At 50.8% G+C, this 22,758-nt stretch overlaps 1 protein-coding gene across 2 annotated transcripts in view; it reads left to right on the forward strand.

Annotated features, from left to right (window-relative positions):
- The window catches only part of Sorcs2 (sortilin related VPS10 domain containing receptor 2), a 380,264-nt gene that overhangs the window by 314,880 nt on the left and 42,626 nt on the right, over window positions 1–22,758 (forward strand). For both annotated transcript variants that reach the window (XM_075943775.1, XM_075943774.1), the window contains exons 4-8: window positions 1,992–2,156; window positions 8,372–8,445; window positions 11,305–11,369; window positions 14,278–14,396; window positions 17,293–17,382. In XM_075943775.1, coding sequence (XP_075799890.1) covers window positions 1,992–2,156; window positions 8,372–8,445; window positions 11,305–11,369; window positions 14,278–14,396; window positions 17,293–17,382 — 513 coding nt within the window. The remainder of the gene's footprint in view (window positions 1–1,991; window positions 2,157–8,371; window positions 8,446–11,304; window positions 11,370–14,277; window positions 14,397–17,292; window positions 17,383–22,758) is intronic.

Raw genomic sequence — 22,758 nt, forward strand, 5'->3', positions numbered from 1 at the left:
TGGCCTTCTCTTGAGGTCCTGCACTTGTCACCAGTGACCATGCTTCCAAGTAAAGTCCTTGTTGTGACGGCTACGTCAGGAAGATGGACGGACGTTTGTATCCTTCACGTAGAACATACTGACTAGTATTCAATTCACAGGCCACCGCAAATCTATTGGCCGCAATTGCCAACTAGTGCCGAATCCCTTGATAGCTGGTCAAGGTAAAAACTGACTCTTTATTCTAATTTTTGTTATTGTTGTTGTTTTTGGTTTTTAGAGATAGGGTTTCTCTGTAGCTTTGGAGCCCATCCTGGAACTCACTCTGTAGACTAGGCTGACCTTGAACTCACAGATATCCACCTGCCTCCACCTCCCAAGTGCTAGGATTAAAGGCACGCACCACAACCGCCCAGCTGCCAATCTTAATCACCAATATAAACTCTCGGATCACAGTCACATAGCACACAAATGTATGTGCACGCATGTGCACACGTTTTTGTCCTCATTTCTTTTTGGTCATGTTGAGAAGAGAGACCCTCAGCTGAGTGGGGAATCTTCTCTACCAATGGTTGGTGTGAGAGAGCTCAGCTCACTGTGAGTGGTGCCAACTCTGTGCGAGTGATCCTGGGCGCTGTAAGAAAGCAGGCTGAGCAAGCCAGTGAGCAGCCCTCCTCCAAGGCCCCTGCTGCAGGTCCTGCCTCCTGGTCCCTGCTGTGTTGGAGTTCCTGCCCTGACTTCCCTCAGTGTTGGAGCAACCGGAGGGTTGTGAGCTGAAACAAACCCTTCCCGCCCCACATTGCTTTTGATCATGGTATTTAACACAGCGATAGAAACCCTCACTGAAACAGTAGGCTACGGCATGGTGACAGAGGACCGAAGAGGCCGCAGCTGAGTTCAAGGAGTTTGTGAGATCTAGCTGGAGGCAAGCAGACAGCCGACGGGGGTGGAAGGGGACTCGCTGTGCGAACAAGATAATGAAGCATGCTGGGGGCTGTGCTGCCAAGTCAGCCACGGGCTCAGAGCTGAGCTGAGCTTCCGTGCCAATCACACTTCAGGAAAGAGGTGCAGAACAGCACAAACTGTGAAGCGGGGGGCAGGACCAGATCCAGAGGATGAACAGATGTCAGGTCGTATGGGCGAACAGGCAGGCAGGGAGGGGGGATGGCAGTCGGAGTAGACCGTATCAACCATGGGAACCGAGTTAAGCTGATGCCTTCAAGACACTTGGGAGTTCTCGGCTTTATGCTCCTGATTCTCACATGAGTCAGAGGACAGGTCACCATCATGGTGTTAGGTGACCTCTTCTTTCCAGAGTCCAGGTAAGGGTGTTTCACCCTTTCCTCAGTCTGCGGTGTCTGATAAATCCCTGGCCTGTTTGTCCTGGTGTGATTTAATATGTCCATTTGCTCTGGGGGAGGGGGCAGTTTACTTTGATAAGTCTCAAGGGTGACCCCTTGTCTGCTTTTAGGAATAGGTCTTTTCGCTGGGCAGGTCGTCTTGTTTACATGCCCAATCATCTCCCTCTGTGTTTGTGCTCAACATGGGGCCAAATGCTGCTTGTAAAATGGACCCTCTGCAGGCCAAGAAGAGACCTAAACCCACTGTTTACACAACATGGAAGGTCTTAGAGCAGGACATGCTCTCAACACTCGCTCTCCCAGGGCTGAGTGTGTGGAGACATCTTTTCAGGGGACACTAGTCAGTCGGATGTGGTGATCTTGCAGTAGCCTTCCCACCCCGTCAGCCCCTCACCCCACCTTTGAGTTCTAGGTTACCCCATCTAACTCATCATTCTCTTCTTCAGGCAGATACCTCCACTCCCATCACCCACTTCCCACATACTCACAGCTGACTCCTGTATGGCAGACACCTTGAACTTCAAAATTCCAGGTCAAGCCTCAGCTCTGCCGTGGGGCCTGCTAGGGTCTCCATGAAAGAGTTGGGGGCAGTAAGGGAGAACAGCCCTCTTAGCAGTGACCCCGATTTCAGCCTCACATTCTGTGTTTCAGATCATCCTGGTGAGCTCGTCCCTTGGGGACCGGGAGCAGAGCCTCTTCCTCAGCACCGACGAAGGCACCACCTTCCAGAAGTATCCCGTTCCCTTCCTCGTGGAGACCCTCCTCTTCCACCCAAAGGAGGAGGACAAGGTTCTTGCCTACACCAAGGACAGCAAGGTAAAAGGACACGGGATGTGAGGTCGCATGACCCAACCAGACAAATATCTGGACAGAAGCCGCTTTCCTACAAGGGCACTCAGAACCCCCAGCTGGTGAGGCAGAGCCTTGCCTGACCTGGGAGGCACGAACCTCAACATTGCCCTTATTGACACATACGTGGCCATCTATCAGCACGGGGAGTCTCACATCGTTGGTGTGTGTTACAGTAAATGGAGGTGGCCGTGACCCTTGGCACACAGAGGCCTGTGAACTGGATACGGAGATCCTAAAGGGTGCTGGGCTCTCTGCCTCCCCTCCATTGCCTCATGCTAGTAGATGCTCAGGTGTGTATGGGGGGGGCTACTATATGGTAGCCATGGTGGCCATTAACCACAGATCTGGGGGCTTAAATGACAGAAATTTGTTTTTCCACAGACCTAGAGGCCAGAAGTGTAAAATTACTACTCTGAGCTGAATTTATGTGTCTCTGAGATTCTAGGGAGAGCTGGTGGTCACCATGTGCTTTGTTTTTTGTTTGTTTTGTTTTGCTTCTTTGAGACAGGGTTTCTCTGTGTAGCTTTGGAGCCTGTCCTGGAACTAGCTCTTGTAGACAAGGCTGGCCTCAAACTCATAAAGATCTGCCTGCCTCTGCCTCCCAAATGTTGGGATTAAAGGCATGTACCACCGCCACCTGGCATGCTTGGGTTAAAGTGGCATTGCTGTATCTTCCAGGACAGCCTGGTGAAGTCTCTGTCCATCCTTAGAATGCCCCCTGCAGGCATTTGTGAACATCGTTGGTGTACCTATGTCCATGACTACATATCTGAACCCTCCCCAAGTCCCTGTCTTTCATGAAAACAGAGGCCAACTCCACCCAGGCCCACCAGATAATCCCCATACCGTAAAAACACTTCTGGAAAGCCATTTGGGGCCATATGAGGGCATGGTCACCACAAGTTCTAAGGATCAGAATATACCTGTATTGGAATGGAAGAATAACCTGCCACCATACCATATAGCAGGCAAAGGAATGGTCCCGGGAAGGGTATCTGGCCCTGGTGACAGTTATGCAGTGTCTGCCACTGTGGATATCAGGGAGAGCAGCAGGAAGAAGAACCACAGCCCCTCCCTGCCTGGTAGCCAAGCTCTTCTCCTGCCTCTGTACCCAGCCAGAGGCCAGAACAGCAGCCAATGGAAACTAATACTCAGCAGCCTCTGGGAGAGAGACAGATGTGATGGCCAGCAAAAATCCATTATTGGATCCATCCATGGATGGGTGGGTGGGTGGATGGATGGATGGATGGATGGATGGATGGATGGATGGATGGATGAGTAAATAGATAGGCAGATGGATAGATGGACAGGCTGGCGGATGAATGGATGGATGGATGGATGGGTGGATGGATGGATGGATGGATGAATGGATGGATGGATGGCAGGCAGTTGGTTGGATTAAGGAACAGATGTAACTGAAGTACAACAGCATGGTCCCAACTTTCATGTTTTTCCAGGGTCCGGTGTCTCTTTCTTGGTGCTAACACGCAGTTATATGTTTCTGAAGTGTTTGATCACAGTCTCCAGATCACACAAACTAGGGCTGAGCTCTGGGAAGGTAGCCATGTTAGATCTATATTTCACCATTTTAATCTTAAGTGTTTGCTGAAAATATATGCTGGGTTGATAGATTATGCATGAGCATAGGAAAGGATAGATGGATTGGGGATTGGTGGGTGGGTGGAAAGTTGAATGACTGAGATGGATATCGGAAAGGGTGGATGGATGGGTGGATGAGTAAGGGAATGGATGGATGGATCGCTGGATGCATGCATGGATGGATCCATCCATGGTAGCATTTGGTTAGATGAATGAACTTGTGGGTCAGTGATAAATTCCTACTAACAGGGATCAGTCGGGTAAGAGCCCCAAGTGGAGAAGGGTGGTGGCCAAGGCCAGCTTTCCCCAGAGCCCAGCCTCCTTGGCAAGGCCTAACACATATTGTCTCCCGTCCCTGGTCTGTGGCTGCCTGTCTGTTCCTATCCCTTTCCCTCAGGGCTGCACACCATTCTGGGTATTAATAGTGCTACTTAGCCTTCCATGTAATTAGACCAAAGCGCAGCTACGGCGAGTTATTTTCCTGAAGAAATTGACTGTGTTGCAATTGCTCTTTAATTTATGGTGCCCTGAAAAATTAATGGAGCTGAAACCTTGGTTATTTTCCTTGGCTCTTTCTGTGATGACAAGGAAAGAAAGGAGAGGAAAAAGGTTTAATTGCTGTTATAAAAGGAATGAGAGATTTGGGGAAATTAGAAAGTAATGGCCATCTTGAGTTTGGGGGGTGGGGGGGTTGGTGGTCTGTCAGTTCTCTCGGATGCTCAAGAAGCTGAGTATGTAGTAGACTCGTGCCAACTCTGACTCTACAAACCTGCTGTTAGTCAGGCATCTGGACACCGTGTTGAAAGGTGGGCATTGCAAAGGCCCTGGCTCGGAGTAGTGCACTGGGAATTGGTCCTGGGTCTTCAGGTAGCTGGGACTCTGCCAGGTTTTTCTGGAATCCTCTGGATGTGGTTTCTCACTACTAGGGTGCAGGTTCCTTATGACTCTTATCTGGGGAGCATGCTGTTCTCACCACATGAGCAGAACAGAACACAGTTTCAGCTTTGAACAGACAGAGTCATGCAACAAGTCCAGGATTAAGTTTTTCACTGCCTGACTTTTCCCTTGCTCTGCCATTCCCCCACCTTTCCCCCTTCTCCTCTCCTACCTCTGTCCTCTTCCCGGGTGTCTGCCCTTGCTCTGACAAAAGCTCTGTCTCACTTGGGGTTTCCTTTCTCACTATCATAAATTGGGGCACAATCTAAGGCCTTACTGCAGTTTGGCCAAGCTTCCTGGCTAACACCCAATATATATTCCTTCCAAGTCTTAGGATGCTCCCAAGGCTTTAGGACCAGGAGGTCCTTCTTCCCAGCTCTCTGAGGACTACTCATCACCCAGAGCCTCATCTCCCTGGGTGTGAGCTGTGGACCTGCTCACTGGCAGAGCTGTGGTTAATAGCTTGTAAGATAAGGTCAGATTCACGTTGTTTGTTTTGCTTTGCTTTCCCTTACTTTTTTCTCTCTTCCAATCAAGAACATGTTCTGAGTCTGGGTAAATGGCTCAGTCTGCAAAGTGCTTTCTGTACAAGCATGGCGGCCTGAGTTCAGATCCCCAGCAGCTATGTAAAAGCAGAGTGGACATTTGCCTCTGCACCCCAGAGTTAAGCATGCCCTCTGGAACATGCTGAATAGCAGAAGTACCCCAAGAAAGGAAGGAAAATGCCTCATCTTGCTTTGGCTTTCTTAACCCTGTGAGTTCATTCCTCCTCCGACCCAGCAGTCTAGCTGCAAGGGAGTCAGTGCAATGGCAGGCATTGCGTCCCCACCTCTAAAGACAACAAGGCATTCTGAGGAATAAGGGATGAAAACTGAGAATCTTTAACAGTGATGCCCTCGCAGCCCAGGGCAGAGCTGCTGCCCCACTGGCCTCATATGAAAGACACTGATGTGCACCCCTAGGATACACCTTCCCTGATGTCATCTTCTCCTTGCCTTGGCTGCACTTTCTCACCTTCTCAGGGCAGCAATGCAGTAAAAGCATATTCCACCACTCTCCTGAGATATACCCTCTAGAGCTGACTTTAGCTACAGGAACTAGGATGTCCCTCCAATGTTTGTTATTTTTTTTTAACGTTTATCTTTTATTAAGCAGAAGTGTTCTGTTTCTGCAGCAATTGATGGCAAATAGTAAAATCACTGCCCCCCTTGAGAATGAACTAGAAAGGCTCCATAAAACTCTGGGATGAGCATCATAAACACAAGCACATTGGTGGTGATAACAATGATAATGCCACTCATTTATGTGGAAACTTTGTCACCAGGCCCCTAAACACTTATATTCTTGACTGACTAGCTGTGGCTGTGAGCAATACTCTACCAATTTGCAGATGGATCTACTGAGTCATGAGATGGAAAGGGGCTGCTCCCAGTCAGTCAGATGACCCAGAGAGAGGACCATAGAGGACCAGCCATCCTTCCTAGGGACACTGCTTCACCACTGACATAGTACTGTGAACTCGGGTCTGTGAGATGGGAATTGCTGCTCTGTGTGAATGCTGTGTTACACAGATCGATGTACTTACCTCTCTCAGCCTTGGTTTTCTCGTATTGTAAAGATAGAAAAACTGTTAATCTAATGGTTGTGTTGGTGAGTGTGTATGTACATGAGGGTGTGTGTTGTCTGTGTGGGCTTGAGTTGTGTCTGTGTGGGCTTTCAGTGAGACAGTGTTTGATATAGATCACAGCTACAGTGAGTCATGTGCCTTGGTAGTTGTCAAGCCTTAGGCCATGCCAGGCCAGGGTCCAGGGGCTTCACAGGGCACAAGAGGACCTTGCTTGGCCTTCAGTCATCCTACGGAAGAAAACTCCCTTTTTAAAAGTCCTTTTACAAGTGGAAGGCAATGCTTTCTTATCATGTGAAACAGAACAGGTGTCCTAGCATAATGTCCAGCTACCTGCTAAGCTGTTTGGCATCCAGCCATGCTTCTGTGTCTACCTTGCACTCTCTCAGTTTCTGTTCAAAAGGCAGAGGTGAGCATTCCCATAGAGACCACTCAGCCCACCAAGCCAGAAATACTTAATCTCTTGCCCTTTCTAGCTAGCCCTTGCCCTACGGCCAAATGTGCTCATTCATTCAGAAAACTCACTGGCATACCTGGAAGACAAGGATGCATTTGGCAGTGGTGCAGAAGGTGAGCAAGGCGAGTGAGTGCCCCAGGCAACCAAGGCTACAGGGAGATGGGAAAAGGAGTGGAAGGAGGTGAGCCTGAAGCTGTGGCTCTAAACCCCGGCCCAATTCCCAGTGCACTGTTCGGAGCTGAGGGGCTTCCACTGCGCATTGTCCAGATGCTACCACTTTGTGAGGTGACTGAGACATCCCACCACACCTCTTTAAGGCAGGAATGTGGAGTAGTTTTTAAAACAGGAAACTGAAGCTTAGAAGAGCCTGGAGCACAGGCATGATCCTGCAGCTGTGGATGAAGGGCTCTGACAGAAACCGTGACTGGAACCATAGGCTCCCCTTCAGAATGTCACTGCCAAGGGTGATGTTTGGTGGGTGAAGAAACAATGCACCACACAGGCATGGGGAGAAGAGCCACAGGCAGGAATTCCCTTCCCATCCAACCTCCCTCGTCAGCTAAAAGTAACAGATAATACCACATGGCTCTGAACCTAGTTCAGATGGAGACAAGTTTCCACATGCAGAATTACGTGGGACTAAAGGGGCTGCCAGTGTCCGCATGTTTCCAGGAACAGAGGAAGGGCACAGTTATGAGACACCCACAAAACCCATGAAATAATGCAAGTGAAAGGTGCCCTGGGGACAGTGGTGACGGACTTGCTACATCCATGCCTACTCTCTCAATATGTGAAGACTTGTCATGAATACCATTCAATAAAGACATGAGATTGCAGGGCCAGGGTCATAGGAGAATGAGGGAGGTGTATGTTGGGGTTCACCATGTCTCTCATGTAGCAAATGCATGCCTGGGTTTTATATTCCACAGCTGGGCACCTAAGCTGGCCAGCTTCGAGTGGGACTGACGGGAGAGAAAGCCAGTCTGTCTCCATCAGGTCCTTCCCACTGCCCCATCCTAACAGGCAGAGGACCTGGCCCGCAGGAAGTCAATGTCATGCTACTCAAAACTTCCCCCTGACCCTGCCTGAGAGAATTAAGTCACAGCCCACACTGGCTATGCCCTGTCTCTTACTCGGCTGCCTGCAGACAGCAGCGCTCCTTGTCCAATAGGGTCACCAAGGTCTGTGCAGCAGTGTCCCACAGAGGAAGTTGTACTCAGGGAAGTCCTGAGAAGGGCTAGAAGAGGAAAAGAAGAGGCAGGGTCCCACAGGAATGTGCCAGACTGCATGTGCCAACCCAGGCTGGAAAGGGAAAGGGAACCCACCCTGGGGACCCTTGGGTGTTTGCTGTTTGTCCAGCTGCTGTTAGACACCCCAAGAATTCACCTACCATCCAGCCTGAGTGAGAAGACCTCCACGTGGATCCCCCTCTATAGTTTCAGCCCTTGGTGGTTGGCCTGCAACTCTGTGCCTGCAGGACAAGGGTGACATCCCTTGGGGGAGCCTTGCAGCAGATCACTGTCACTCAGACCTCCCTGCCAAACTCTTTTGTCTGCCCTACAGCTGTATGTGTCGTCTGACCTGGGGAAGAAGTGGACACTTCTACAGGAACGGGTGACCAAGGATCACGTGTTCTGGTGAGATCCCTTTCCATGGGAGTTTAAGACCCCAGGGGAACTCTAGCCTCCTCTGGGTGCTCCTGGGGCTGCCCAGGGCTCACCATTATTTAGGCCTTGTTCCCTGGTGGCTTTGAGATGTTTAGACCCTACCTTGTCCTCTGTATCCACCTACTTGGAAGAGGTAAAACACGGGGACCCTGGCACAGTACAGCTCGAGGTAGCTCAACACTCTTGGCTGCCCTGTGCTCAATTCCTCACCAACTCAACCCCATCTGCTGAGAGGTGCCCTGTGTCAACCTTGCATGCTCCAGAGATGCCCAGGCCCTGTCTGCCTAGGCTCATTCTCCTCCCCCACTAATTCCATGGGATTCACTCCTCTGGCCCACGATTTCACAATGTTCAACCCTGCCAGGAGCCAAAGACCCAGAAGCCTCTGAGGGATGAAGCAGGGGAGAGGGTGAATGAAGGTGGAATGGGCCTCAGGTCTCAGACAAAAACCATGTGGTGCTGGCTCCCCATTTGCATGACCTTCTGGGAGCCCTTTCAGGGACTTGGGCAGCATTTCAGCCCCCCCCCTGGCAGGCCACTCTCAGGAAGCACATGCTGGCTGTTCAAGCAAGACCATAGAGAATAGGCACCTGCATAGGGTCCCAGGCAGTTAAGAAGGGGCAGGAAACTAGGGCATCTGGCCCAGAGTCCACACCGTACCCAGCTGTGACCATGATTCCCATTCTAGACATATACCTACCTTCATGGGCTTTGTATTGCATGCACACACATGTACATACATACATGTATTTCCATGTTCTTTCTGTCTTAGTGCAAATGGACACAAAACTTTGTACTGGCCTCCCAACCAGGCCAGAGTCCTGTCTCCAATGGGGATACATGGTGAAAATGGCTTCTAGCCACCCTCTTGTGACTCCATGCTGTCCTCACAAGGATTCAGTTCCCATGCACTGGAAGTTGGTTCTGAACACTGGGTTCTGGCATCTGTAACCTCTGCTCCTGGGAGGAAGTGATGGTTGTCCCTCTGCAGCAGCCCACTGTAGTAACAGAGGTCTGCTGTCAGTCACAGGCCCAACTCCTCTGTCAGGAGCAGAAACCACCTGTGGAGTCAGTCCCAGGATGTGGGGACTAAGGTCAGGAAAGGTGATTTCTGACCTCCGTGGGCATGAAGACCCAAGGGAGACTGTAGCATTGCCCCCTGTCCTAAGCCAGACTGAGGAGTGTCCCAGCCTGGCTCATGGAAACTCTCTGGCTTGAAAAACCAGCCATGGGATGCAGGAAGAATGGGCTAGCATTCAAACTACTATTATCTTAGACAAGCCAGACTGGCTCTGCCCACAAGCTTCTCCTGTGACATGGGGCTGTGCCTGATGTGTGGGAAAAACATAGGATGTTTGGCGGTGAAGCTGGTTGGATCCCTTCTGGAATGTGGTGGCAGACAAGGGACAGCCCCTGTTTTGCGGAACAGATAATGCTGTTTTGACAGCTTTGTCCTTGGATTGACAGCAGAAAGCACCAGGACTCCTGCTCTGTCACAGGCCTGAGTCATTAACAGTGTTGAAACTGCACAGCACACTGGCTCCTTAAGGAGACCCTGAGGAGGGCACAGCAAGGTGCCTGTGCGGGGGCTCTTGCCTCCCCTCAGTGGTCAGCAGCCTTGGAGTAAAAACCACAGAAGCAGACACCGGCCTTGTTATATGTGAGCAAATGAATGGGTGGGTGAGTGAACACATGGGTGAATGAGGGCAAATGTGGACTAAGACGTAAGTGGGTGGATGAGTATTTAAACAGCTGCCAGAGCACCTAGAGTGTCCCCTGCTCCCAAGACCGGCCAGTGTATGCAGCTATTACCTGGGTCCCCAATGCCTCTCTGCCCGAAGAGAACTTTCTGCCCATGTGTATATGTTGCCCTTCTCCTTCTCTCCCCTTTCCCATCCCCTCCTCTCCTCTTTCCTCTCTTTTCTCTTGCCCTCCTGTACAAATGAGCTCATCTGGAGGTCTGGAAGAGGGGATGACACTGCCGGGGAAACGTCCCAGCCTGAGCTTCCTGACCCTTAGTCCTCATGCCTTATTGATCTCTGTCCCCAAGGCCTGGGATGGTGCTGCCGGAGTGGGTTCCACTGGCTCCTGGAGGTGCTGTGGGACTTCTCTGGATGTCCCGTAGCTACCTTTCTCAGGATTGGCACAGGCTTTTCAATTGTGTCCTAGGACATGAACCTTAGGAGCAGGGACACATGGGCTCTGAGAGGAGCCTGACTTCTGGGTCAGACAGACCTGGTGTGAGCCCGGGCCACCCTAGCCAGTGCCTTGGGCAAGTCACACAGTCCCCGGCCTGTGAGATGCAAGACTCAACCATGACTTAGGGGGGTCTGGTGTGGGTTAGCAGGGGTGTTATGAAGGAACACTGTTCTCATAGCATCTCTGCCAGCACTGAGGGGTTGGGATAAACATGGAAGGGGTTTTTCCCAGCATCCCATGTGATGGGCAGGTAAAGAAGAGGCAGCCGCTCAGATCTGGGTCCTAGTTGGAATCCCAGTGAACCTGTTAGGGTTCTGTGACCGTGGAATGTCTCTATGTACCCCTAAGTTTTCCTCTGTGCAGATTTAGGCCAGAGGTCCCAGCCTGTGCCTCAGTTTGCGGGGAGACCCTGGGGGAGGAGGTGAATCTTACAAACAGTTCCTTGAACAAGCAGGTGCCAGCTTCACCAAGCTTTATCCAGTTTCATCCAGGCTCCTGCTGGAGCTTCTACGTCTAGTGGGGAGGGCTGTGTCTTCTTAGACCAAGGGAGGACATATGGTCAGTGGAACCCCAAGAGAAGGGCTTTAGCCACCCTTTTTCTGATGTTACTCTCGGCCAATTCTTTTCCAGGGCTGTGTCTGGGGTGGACGCCGACCCCAATCTGGTCCACATGGAAGCACAGGACCTCAGTGGAGGTAAGTGGGAGGTGGTCACTCGCAGGTGTCCCTGAGCATCCATGTCCAAGGGCACTGCTCAGCCTGGCCCTTGTTCACTGGCACATTCTCACTGGGCAGCCCTGTGGACCGACCTCACTATTTTCTGATGTGTCATTATGAGAAGCACGCTTCTTTCCCGCTGGGGATGAATTGAAGCGGAGGAGCCCTGCTCTGTGGAAAGACTATTAAAAGGGCAATTTGTTCTGGCTCCCGAGCATTGAGTGTTTCCTACTGCATGGCCCCACCCAGCCTGGCTGAAAGCTGAGTTGGTTCAGGGTCTCTGTTGCTCCCCTCCCGCAGGCAGGGCTGGGGTGACCCAGCCTGTAGCTTCCTGTCTCTTACAGCCCTCACACTGAGCAATCCACCCACTTGTGTATGCGTGTTAGCCTCTTGTGTTGTGAAGGCGGCAGAGGTCATTGTCCTTCCTGGTAGTCCTATGCAGTTCCCAGGCACCAACCAGGGAGAGCCCTGTGGGTCCTGGGTAGTAAAATTTGTTCCTCCTGCCTGTAAAGAAGGAAGGAGGAAAGGAAGTGGATTGACACATGTGTAGTGGCAAACACTGGGGCCACACGAGTTAGTTCTCTATGCAGGCAGCTGCTGCCAGATGATGACATGTGCCACTTAGAAGTTATCAGTGGGGGCTCCATACCTCCAAGGGTGGGACCACATGTTACTGCAGCTACTGTTTTGGTAGGCAGGGAACAAAGCCCAGAGAGGAAGCCGTTGGGATGGCAGGTCTTAGGACACACAGCTCAGACAGGGCTGTACAGAGGTGACTCCCGCAGGCTCCTTGTGACAACAGGCCTGGCTGAGGGTCAGGGGGTGCTGTGTCCCTGGGGGAAGATTAGCTGAGTCCTGGATTGGGGCTGTTCAGTTCTTCATGTAGCCTCCATCCTAGAGGAAACAGAGCCTGTGTGCAGAGCCTGAACTCTGCATCAAGAGCCCCTGGATCAACCCGGCACATGAGTGGGACCCTCACCAGCTCCTGAAGACCTCACACCCACCAGCCCCCTGCCTAGAGCCCTGCTGGAGCTGTCTTCAGAGCCTGACCATTCAAAAGTGCATTCAGAGTCCCAAGGTCCAAGCTCCTAACGGGTGTCTCCATTATTCGCTAGCCAGACAGGCCTTCCAGAGGACCCTGCTCCAAGCTCACCACACTCCTGTTAGCTTGCCGGGACTGCCTGCCCCCCTTTATCCGTCACAGGGATTTTCTCATCACCCCCAGACCACCTTTCTGGCAGTCACTCCTCAGGACCCCACAGCACGCTAACACCCAGCTTTCCTGTGCGTTCTCCTGGCCTGAGAGCTCCTTGAAGCTGAATGCCGACTGAGACCCTCCTCAGTGTCTCCAGCATAGCTGTGGAATGAAGCCAGACACCCTGAGTACACCCCTGTGTAGGCATTCTGCCTGTGGGATGGGCAGAATGATACTCACAGCCCTCGCCATCGAGTAGGGGCCTCATCCTCATCCATATATCTGCCTCTCTCCAGAGCAGCAGTTGTCACTGCTCCCAAGAGCCAGTCCTCCATGACAGTCACTCACTGCTTAGGACCTTCCTCTAGGCGGTTTCCTCATGAATAGCGCATGAATGAGAGGGAGAGTAAGTGAATGAGTCAGTGAGAGGATGAATGACTGAAGAGTAAGTAAGAGTCTATGGATGGATGAATAGATGGAAGGATGGACGGACGGATGGACAGACGGACAGACAGACTGACGGATGGATGGATGAGTGGGTGGATGAATGAATATGTGAGTGAAGAGTGAGTGAGCAGATGAATGACTGAAGAGTGAGAGTATATGAATGGACGGACGGATGGATGGATGGACAGTCGGATGGATGGATGGACGGACGGACGGACGGACGGACGGACGGATGGGTGGATGGATGGGTGGGTGCATGGATGGATAGACGGATAAATGCATAGATGGATGGATGGATGGATGGATGGATGGATGGACGGACAGTCGGATGGATGGATGGATGGATGGATGGATGAATAGATGGATAGATGCATGGATGGATGGATGGACGGACAGACAGACAGACTGACAGATGGATGGGTGGGTGGGTGGGTGCATGGATGCATGGATGGATGGATGGGTGGATGGGTGCATGGATGGATGGGTGGATGGATGGATGGATGGATGGATGGATGGATGGATGCATGGATGGATGGGTGGATGGATGGATGGATGGGTGGGTGAGTGAGTGAAGAGTGAGTGAGCAGATGATTGAAGAGTGAGAGTATATGGACGGATGGATGGACGGATAGATGATGGATGGATGGACAGATGGATGGACAGATAGATGACGATGGGTGGACGGATGATGGATGGATGATGGATGAATGAACGGATGGATGGATGGATGGACAGATGGATGAATATGTTAGTGAAGAGTGACTGAGCATGAGCAAACAACCCAGGGCTCACATGAGCAGAATGTCCTCAGTGTGTCTGTTTCCACTGGCCCCAGAAACACCTCTCAGGTTGGAGACAGTAACTTCCTCACAGAACCCAAGTGCTGTACCAGAGCTTGTGAGGCAGATAGGAACTTTAGGGGAAAAAAGGCTGAGAACCACCTACTTTTCCCCAGGTTTGTGAGAGGGTGGGACATGGCTGTGGAGCCTACTGAGGTTCCTGAACTGTTTGGTTGACCGTTCCTGTGGGTAATGTCTCTCTGGGAGCTAAAGAGATCTTGATTGGCCCCTGGCCCCGCTGGGCAGGCAGGCATCCTGGCAGGCGAGGCCCTTTAAAGAGTGAAGCTCCAGACCAAGTCAAGTTGCTGGCATTATAAAGCAGTCGGAGCCCCGGAGGCCTCGCTGCTCCCGTGTCTCCGCTGCCCTCAGTGGGGTCTGCATGTCCTGGCTGCTCTGTCTCCTGCAGGCTGTCGGTATTTAACCTGCCTGGTCCACAACTGCTCCGCTCAGCCCCCCACAACACCCTTCGCTGGCCCCATCGACTGTGGCTCCCTGACTGTGCAGGATGAGTACATTTTTCTGAAGGTGAGTGCTCCCGGTGCTGGTGGATGAGTGCTCCCGGTGCTGGGAGGTGACAGAGCAGGAGCCTCTGCCAACAGAAGAAGCAATAAAACAACACTTCACTCCCTAAGGCCACTTAGAAGGGCTCAGCGACTTTGTGCCTGTACTGTGGCTGCAGCATCTAACAAAGGCCCCCAGGCTTGTTAGGACCTTGGCTCAAGATTGTTCCTGACTCCTCCCTCTGCTGCTCACCAGGCCTCTTGCTACCATCTGGGGCCCGCAAATCCAAGTATACATATTTCTCTTGGTGCCTCTCACGCTTTGGGTCTTATCCTGGGTGCTCTACTCCGCCATGACCAAGACTCCTCTGCAGTACCCCCTAATATATATCTCGGGCCAGTTGGGATGTTAGTGAATGCTTGCGGGAAGGCTTCTTGACCACCTTATACAGCACAGAGCATCTTTATTGTTTATTTCTGTGCTCAGCAAAGTGCTGACAAGACCACCCTAAGGATGAAGGGTTTCTTCTGCTTCACAGTTCCGGGGAGAAAGTGCACATGGCCGGGGAGGTATAGCGCAGGAGCCCCAGGCAGCTGCTGGGTCGCACACAATCAGAGAGCAGAGAGAGGATGCTGGTGCTAGCTCATCTTCTCCTCCTTGTTCAGTCCTCGGCTCCAGTCCGTGAAAAGGCACTGCCTACATATAGGGTAGCTTTCTCATCTCAGTCAGCCCCGATAACCTTTCACAGCCAAGCCCCGGGGTTGGTTTCCATGGTGATCCTAAATCCCATCAAGTTAACAGTCAAGACTGGCCATCCCCATCTCCAAGTTCATCTACAGAGATAGACCATTTCTTTGGCTCCCACCGCTGGGCTGGTTCCCGCTCTGCCCTCTGGAACCGTGTGAGACAAGCTCAGAGCTTCTTGTAAGAAAACTCCTGCCCAGTGTCCTGTCACCAGAGGACAGGTTCCCATACTCCTTCCCTGCCCAGTCTCCATGGCACTCCTCCCTCAGCATGGGCCATCATCTTCCAGCCTGGCAGGAGGCCCTGGGCCTACTGACCCTAACTGTATCACCAGTGGTCATGTCTGCCAAGTGGTCCATGTTCTGCATTTGTCCCTGTGGGTTCTAGGACCTGTCTGTTTGGGTAGTCACTGGTTCCCTCTTCTGCTCTGTGGTGGTTTCTGTTGCTTGAGAGGAAACCAAACCCCAGAAAACACAGTAGTCCTATCAAGCATCACACCTAGGACTAGACGCAACCCACCTCTTCTCTGGGCATTCTTTTGCTGGGACTAAGGTAGTCCACCGGGGACCCACACTTCTCCCTGCTTGGCTTGCATCAGACCTGGTGACATACCATCACCTTCCAACAGGGACAGCTGGCACTGGCATGTCTCTTGTCTCACGGTCACATCTTTGGTCTGCCCTGGTAGAATGGCACAAACTTGGGAATCAGCAGGACTCAGGACCTCTCTGGCAAGCTATACTTGGGGCACGCCCAGAGCCTCACCAGGCTGGGTAGAGTAAATGCAAGGTTACCCCATAAAGAATAGGTGGGGGACCAATGGTGCCTAAGTATGGCATCTCTTTCTGGATTTACCTAGAGCAGGAGAGGTCACAGGGCTGAGACTGGGCTGGGATGCTGTTGGTTCCACAATTCTAAAGCTATGCTCTGTGAAGGTGATGGAAGATGACAGAGGAAGATGGTTATGGAGGGATTCTTATCAGACCATACAGGTGTCAGGTGCAAAGTTGCCACTGCTTGGCTCCAAATGAGCCATCAGACCTCCTCTGAGCCTCTGCTTGATGCTCCATGTCATGGGCTGATGGTCCCTCCCCAGACATCAGAGCACCCACACAGATAAGCAGCCATGCTGGGCCCACAGGTGGCACTGAGACTCCAGCCTTCCCAGCTCCTAACTGGCCCCAGCCTGTCAGAGTCTCGCCACAGTGTGGTCACCCTGGGAGGAAGGAATGGCATGAAAGGGGCTGTGTGGGCTACTAACATGCCCCGATTTTGCACTCAGGACAGTGCAATGTGCTATGCCTGTCCCTAATCCACTCACCAGGCAAAGGTAAGGCTCTGCCTTTCAAATCCTCTGTGCATTGCCCTGTCCCGAGCACCTGCAGGTAGGAAGGAAGGACTTGGAGATAAAGTTATTTCCTACTATGTTTCATGGAAGGTTCTGCTGCCTTCACAATCAGTTCCCAGCAGGACTGGAGGTGGCCATACCCTTGTATGCTAATCCTCTACCAAAGTACCCCAGTGGCCTCCCCAGGGAGTGAGAACAGGTGAAGCCTGGCTCTGTTTCTGGCCCTCAGTTTATCTACCAGACAGGCTCTGGGAATGAGCCCATCAACTTCTTTGGGACACTCTGTCAGGCATTGCATCCCTTACCTATTGGAGGTCTTCTGTCTCACCGAGTCCCAGGGTGTGCAGGTTTCTGTGCATGTGGCTGTCTGGTGCGAAGCTGGTGTGCAGGCAGACTGCTTCAGATTCGAGCTCTGAGAAAGGCTCAGGGCTTGCTGAGGGTGGCACCAGCTTTCAGAGCTCAGTTTCTGTGGAAACGGGACGGTGCTCTTAGAGAACCCCATGGAGCAGTCCCAGGGGGCTGTCCTCCCCAAATCAGTGGGTAGCTGCTGCTGTGGGGAAGGGTTTCAAACCTTTCTGCCACAGAGACCCTTACTCCAAGTCCCCAGGACCTCTCTGTGTCCAGGTCATAACAGCTCTACAGAGGCCTGGACACCTCCAGACTGTGGAGTCCCTTCCTTCACAAATGAGGCCTTGTCTAGTGACGTTTTGTCATCATTGCAGAAGAGGAACCCCCATGGGCATGGCCACTGGCTGAGTGGCCTGCTTTCCATCTGAGAGTGGGGCTCCACTGGAGGTTCTGTCCCTTGACTCTGTGTTTCTCCCCTAGGCAACATCAACAAACAGAACCAAATACTATGTCTCCTATCGCCGCAGCAACTTTGTCCTGATGAAGCTACCCAAGTATGCCCTACCCAAGGTGAGGTGGCCCATACCCACCCTGTGTCAGATGCAAAGACTTTGAGGCCTTATACACTGGGGTTTGGGGTCCCAAGGTCAAGAGGGACAGAAAGTAAGAATGGATGTGGCCACGCTTCCTCAGCCCCTGCCTGCCCATCCACTGTTGCAGCCAACTGAGCCTCAGATGCGGCAGCTCTGTCTTCTGGGCACATAAAATCTGAATGAGAAATTTGGGAATAAAACAGCTTTGGGAAGAGCAAGAAAAAAGTGGTTAGAGGAGAAGGCAGAGCATATGCAAAGGACCTGGGGCAGAAAGCGTAGTCAAGGGCAGTGTGGAAAGGCAGGGAGATCGCGGCCTCTAGGACCAGAAGCTGTTTATCTTTCTCATTTGACTTAAGTACTTCAGACTCTTCTGAACCAAAGGGAAAAGCCTATTAGGTCTTTCTTCAACATTTTTTCAAAAATAGAAAAGATAGAAACTAACGAGCTCACTAAACGAGCTGCATTTCTGGCTGAGTAAGCAAGTTCAGTGCTAATGGTTCTGTTCCAGCAAAGTCAGGTGTCCTGGTGGTGAGGGGCTTTGCTAGGTCTGCTGGGGTCACAGCACAGCTCTAGGGATGTGCGCCCTGGTCCTTGTGTAGACAAGACAGCACCTGGGGTGGGGGTCTCTAACAACAAGACTATGGACAGAGTCATGGTTTTTATGACCTTGAGTATGGCTCTCTGGGACCTCCCAGCACCTGAACCCTCTACCTGAGGCCTGTGCCCTGCTTTCTCCTACTCACCCAGCACAGAAGAGTGTCTCATCAGCAACCCACAGACCCACTAAACGAATTTTCCTAGTCAGATTCTGTTGTTTTATGGTGAATTTACATCTCCTTCCAACTCCCCCCCACACGATATCTCTTCTCTCTTCATTTTTTTTCTTTTTTAAGAGGCCTGAATAATGTCAAGAAAATGAGAGTGGCTGGCACAGCATAAGGGCATCACCGACTTGAGAATCCCTTCCCCCATACCCGCCCTGTCCTGCCCCACCCCCTGTCACAGGCCAAATTGACTTTCTGGCTAACTCAGGAGACGGGCTCCCCAGCCTCCTGCTTAGAGTTGACAGTGTGTCTGGTGGGTTTTTCTAGGTGGATACATAATCGCCGCAGTAACAGACTGGCTGCAGGGCCTTGAGCTGAGTAGTCTGCTCAGCCACAGTCTCTAGTCCAGACATGTGCATGTACCTGTAAATGCACCCCCTACACCGTGGGGGTTCACTGCTAATATTTTCAGGAAATGGACTGAACACACAGACCTTTAGCATCTTAGTCAACTTCTATCAGAATCCCACCCCATGGAGTTAGATCATGCACAGCACAGTGTAGTCTGGTTCTATGTTGTACCTTGCCTCCCCTATTCCATGTCTAAGGTTACGGCAAAAGATGCCATTCTGTCATTTTTGACCTACCCACTCCTGAACTCTCTGAAAGGTGGGCAGCTGTTAGGAAGAGCCAGCATCCTCCAATCGAGGTGTTGACTTGTAATGTCTGTTTTAAAAACCTCGACGCTCCCTAGCAGAGGAAAAATGCTCACGAGTAGAATCTACAGAACCACAAATTACATAAAAAGCATTCATGGGGGTGAGGTGAATGCAAATTCACTTGAAAAAAACCATCTTGTATTTGTAATGAATTTATTTAAAGTAAAACAAAATGCATATCACGCATAATAGAGGAGCTAGTGACGCCGAGAAGGATGGTCCAGTCCAGGTTCCAAGAGCTCCTTCCTTCCCTCCTGCTTTGGGAACACCCAGCTGCAGAATGTAGGCTCATGACTACTCTGAGTCTCTGTGCTATGTTCTAATGCCTCCAGCATCTAGGTATCAGATGGTATAGCAAGGTCAGTTTTGACAGGTTAAGCCTTCAACCTAGGAGTGAAATCCCTGTCTGCCCTCACCTCACAGCTGGTAAATGTGTGCGTTCTCCTGAAGCAGCTAGTCAATAGCCTGTGTGGCCAGGTGGACACTATGGGCCTTTCCCTCCAGACACTGAGGCCGATGTTCTGATGTCGATAGCCACCATCAGCTGAAGCAGGGCCAGAGTCCATCTGTCTCCCTTTTCTTTGCCTCTTTTTCTCTTTGGGAGGTAAACTTTCAAGGGCCAGCATATCTAAATGTATGGAGAGGGGCATAAAGTCACCATGTAGCACACATGCTGGTCTGGGTCTCAGTGTAGACAGAGCCTTTGGAGATCAGAGGAAAAAACCAGACTGTCTCTGTAGAAAAGAGACTGTTGAATTTGCAGTGAGTGTATCTTACATTCAAATACCCAGCTTTAGGTGGGCATGTTGGGACATGCCTATAATCCTAACAATCAAGAGGCTGAGGCAGGGGACCATGAACTTGAGGCCAGCATGAACTGAAAAGTAAGATCTTTAAAAAGTCCAACACACACACACACACACACATACACACACACACACACACACGCACACACAAACACTTTCTAGTTTCAGTCATCAAAAATCACAAGGCACACAGAGAAACTGAAAAACATAATCTGCTCAGAACTAAAAATCATGCCTGAGAAAGGTCAGCTGGTCGACCTGCCGGATGAACTGATAGAATTGTCTCACAATGCTCAGATAACAGCAGGAGGATACTATGCACAAAAGAAATGTCCATGAAGAGATAGGAATTGTTAAGGTGTCTGAATAGAAACCCTGGGAACTGTAATTATAAAGAAATAAGAAAAGTAATAGCAATGAAGTCCATGAAACAGGCTCCAAAACAGATTTGGGCAAAGGATGAAGCAGAGAACCTGAGAAAAAGACAGAGAAAGTAACCAAGTATGTGGCCTTCTTGGCACCGTCATCAGAGCAACACATGCTCTGCGAGAATCCTGAAAGGACAAGAGAACAGGGGCAGAAAGGTTGATTTAAGGAACAGTGGCTCCCTACCTCCCAGAATTATGAAAGGCATGGATGTGACTGTCTCCAAGGCTGGCCAGTCCTAAGACAAAAACATGTGCCTAGGTGTATTCTAATCAAGAGATAAGCCAGAAAGAGAAAGAGGGAGTCTGGAAGGCAGCACGAGAGATGCGACTCATCCTAGACAGGATTCCCTGCTTAGATAATCTGCATATTTCTTACCAGAAGCCCCGGAACCCGAAGGCAGGGAGCCAGAGTAGCCATAGCACTGAAAAAAGAGGAGGAAGGTGCCGGCTCATGCAAGCGCCTTGTGAATTTCACATAATCTGTGCTGTGGCTGGAGAAGTGGCTCAGCAGTTAACAGCACTTGCTGCTTTTGCAGAGGGCAAAAGTTCTATTCCTAGCACCTATGTTCGGAATCTCACAACCTCCTGTAACCCTGGCTCTGAGGATTTGATTCCCTCTTCTGGTCTCCATAAGTAACACACATTCACACAGACACACAGACACATAAAAACTGTAAAAAAAAAAAAAAAAGTCTATGGAAATTTTCTGCTGAGATTCCATATGAACGTCCATGAGAAATTTCTGCCATCATGCTTATTAAGATGTGCTCAAAACCTTTCCATATATTTATAATATATTACAATTTACACATAGTTTATAGTTGTACCTTACAAGTTTTAATTTGTATATGAACCTGTACACAAACGTATGAGTGATGTGGCTCACAGACATCATCACTTCCGTCCTCTTGCCCAGGCCTTCCTCCATTTTCCATCTCCTTGCCTCAAGATAAGGATATGGAGAAATTCTTGGGGCGTTCTCAGTATCCATTCCGCTCTTTGTCTTAGATTATCCAAACTCATAGTTTAGCCACTGCTCGGCGCCCCAGGGAAAAGGCTGCATTTCCCATCTTCCTCAGCCAATGAGATGTTAATGAAGCTCCCTTGTGTGACTTAGGAAGTCCAGCCTTCTCACCCTCTTCCCCCTTCCTGCTGCCTTGCATTCAGTGTGATGGTGGAACTCCAACCCCTGTCCTGGGCCCAGAAGACAAGCACCAGGTCAGGAGACAGTAGAATGATGGCCCAGAAGGAGACCCTGCCCTTGGTGACTTTGTAGGACTTCTACATTAGCCTGGCCACCACTGGACTCCTCTTGCGGGCAGGAGGGATGAACACCTGTCTTCTTGAAGCCTCCTAATCCCCTGTGATAAGAAATATTCACCAGCTAGTGTTTCCCTTCTGCAGGTCTCTCCAGGCCACATGCGCCAACATAGATAAACACGTGAAGGTTTTGTGCTTCTATTAACAATGGAGTTAAGGGATATTTTTAGCTGCTTCTTTAAAAATGAAAAGAGTGAGGAAAGTAAATAGAAGTTTATGAAGGTGCAAAATATTTGTCACATAGTCATCGAGGCTTTTGTGTGACCCTTCTCAGTCCGGGCTCATGGGAAGAGACATAAGCAGCCTATTGTGGAAGGAACAGATCTGACAGTCATGGCAGCAGGTTGACAGCATTCAACAGGCATTCTAGAGACAGTCCCTGCCTCTGCTATGGCAATCTCCCTTCTTAGAATTTTATGGGACAGAAACAAGCCAAGAGGTAGGGAGAGACCCGGGTTTGAAAACACCCGCTGCAGTCCTCCGGAGCAGGGACAGGACTCGGTGAAATACGACTGGGCCACAAATGCTTATCATGTGGGCATTAGCAGTGGTGTTCATAAATAACATTCATGGCAGAGGAAGAGACACCCACGTGGTGTTCGGAGCAAGCTATAAACCAGACGTGGAGAGTGCGTGAATCATGCTTGGGAGAAGGCCTGAACATAAACATGTTGAAGTCTTAATTCCAGGTCTCTCTAGAGGGGCGCTGTGGATGGCCCCATACTGCTTCATAGCTTATAGGAAGCATTTGTCCAGGACGTCTAACCAGCGTATGTAAGTGGCTTTGGATCGGGACTGTCACCTGAATTACTGCAGCAGCTGTGCAGGTTCCCTGTGCTCATCCCCCTCCCCATATGGTTGCCCCTGCCAAGCCTTGTAGGAAGGATCCACTCTGCACCCAGTTCTGGTGCATGTGTTTATCCATCACGGTCCAAACTGATGGGCACAACCTCCTTGGAGGGCAGAGAGATGGCCGGCAGCCAAAAGCGGCACATCCCACCTCCTGCCCACAGCTCAGAGACTGGAGGTGGGCATGCGGCAGTTAACCAGCGTATTCCCACAGACTTCCATCACTGTGCTGACCAATCTCACATATAGGACCGGGCCCCGCAGACTCCTTCCTGGTTCACACACCTCTTAGTCCATCATTTCTGTGTGTCAAGTGTATGTTTGTAGACTCAGGGCTCAGATCCTGCACCTGTAAGGTCCTCCAACTGTGAGGGACATGACAAGTGCTTCACATACTGAACCCCTCTTCTGAAAAACTCCACCACCTCTGCATTTTTTAAAGTTCATGCTTTGTAGTCCAAGCTAGC

Source organism: Microtus pennsylvanicus, chromosome 12, assembly GCF_037038515.1.
Source record: "Microtus pennsylvanicus isolate mMicPen1 chromosome 12, mMicPen1.hap1, whole genome shotgun sequence".
In the NCBI taxonomy this organism is placed as follows: domain Eukaryota; kingdom Metazoa; phylum Chordata; class Mammalia; order Rodentia; family Cricetidae; genus Microtus; species Microtus pennsylvanicus.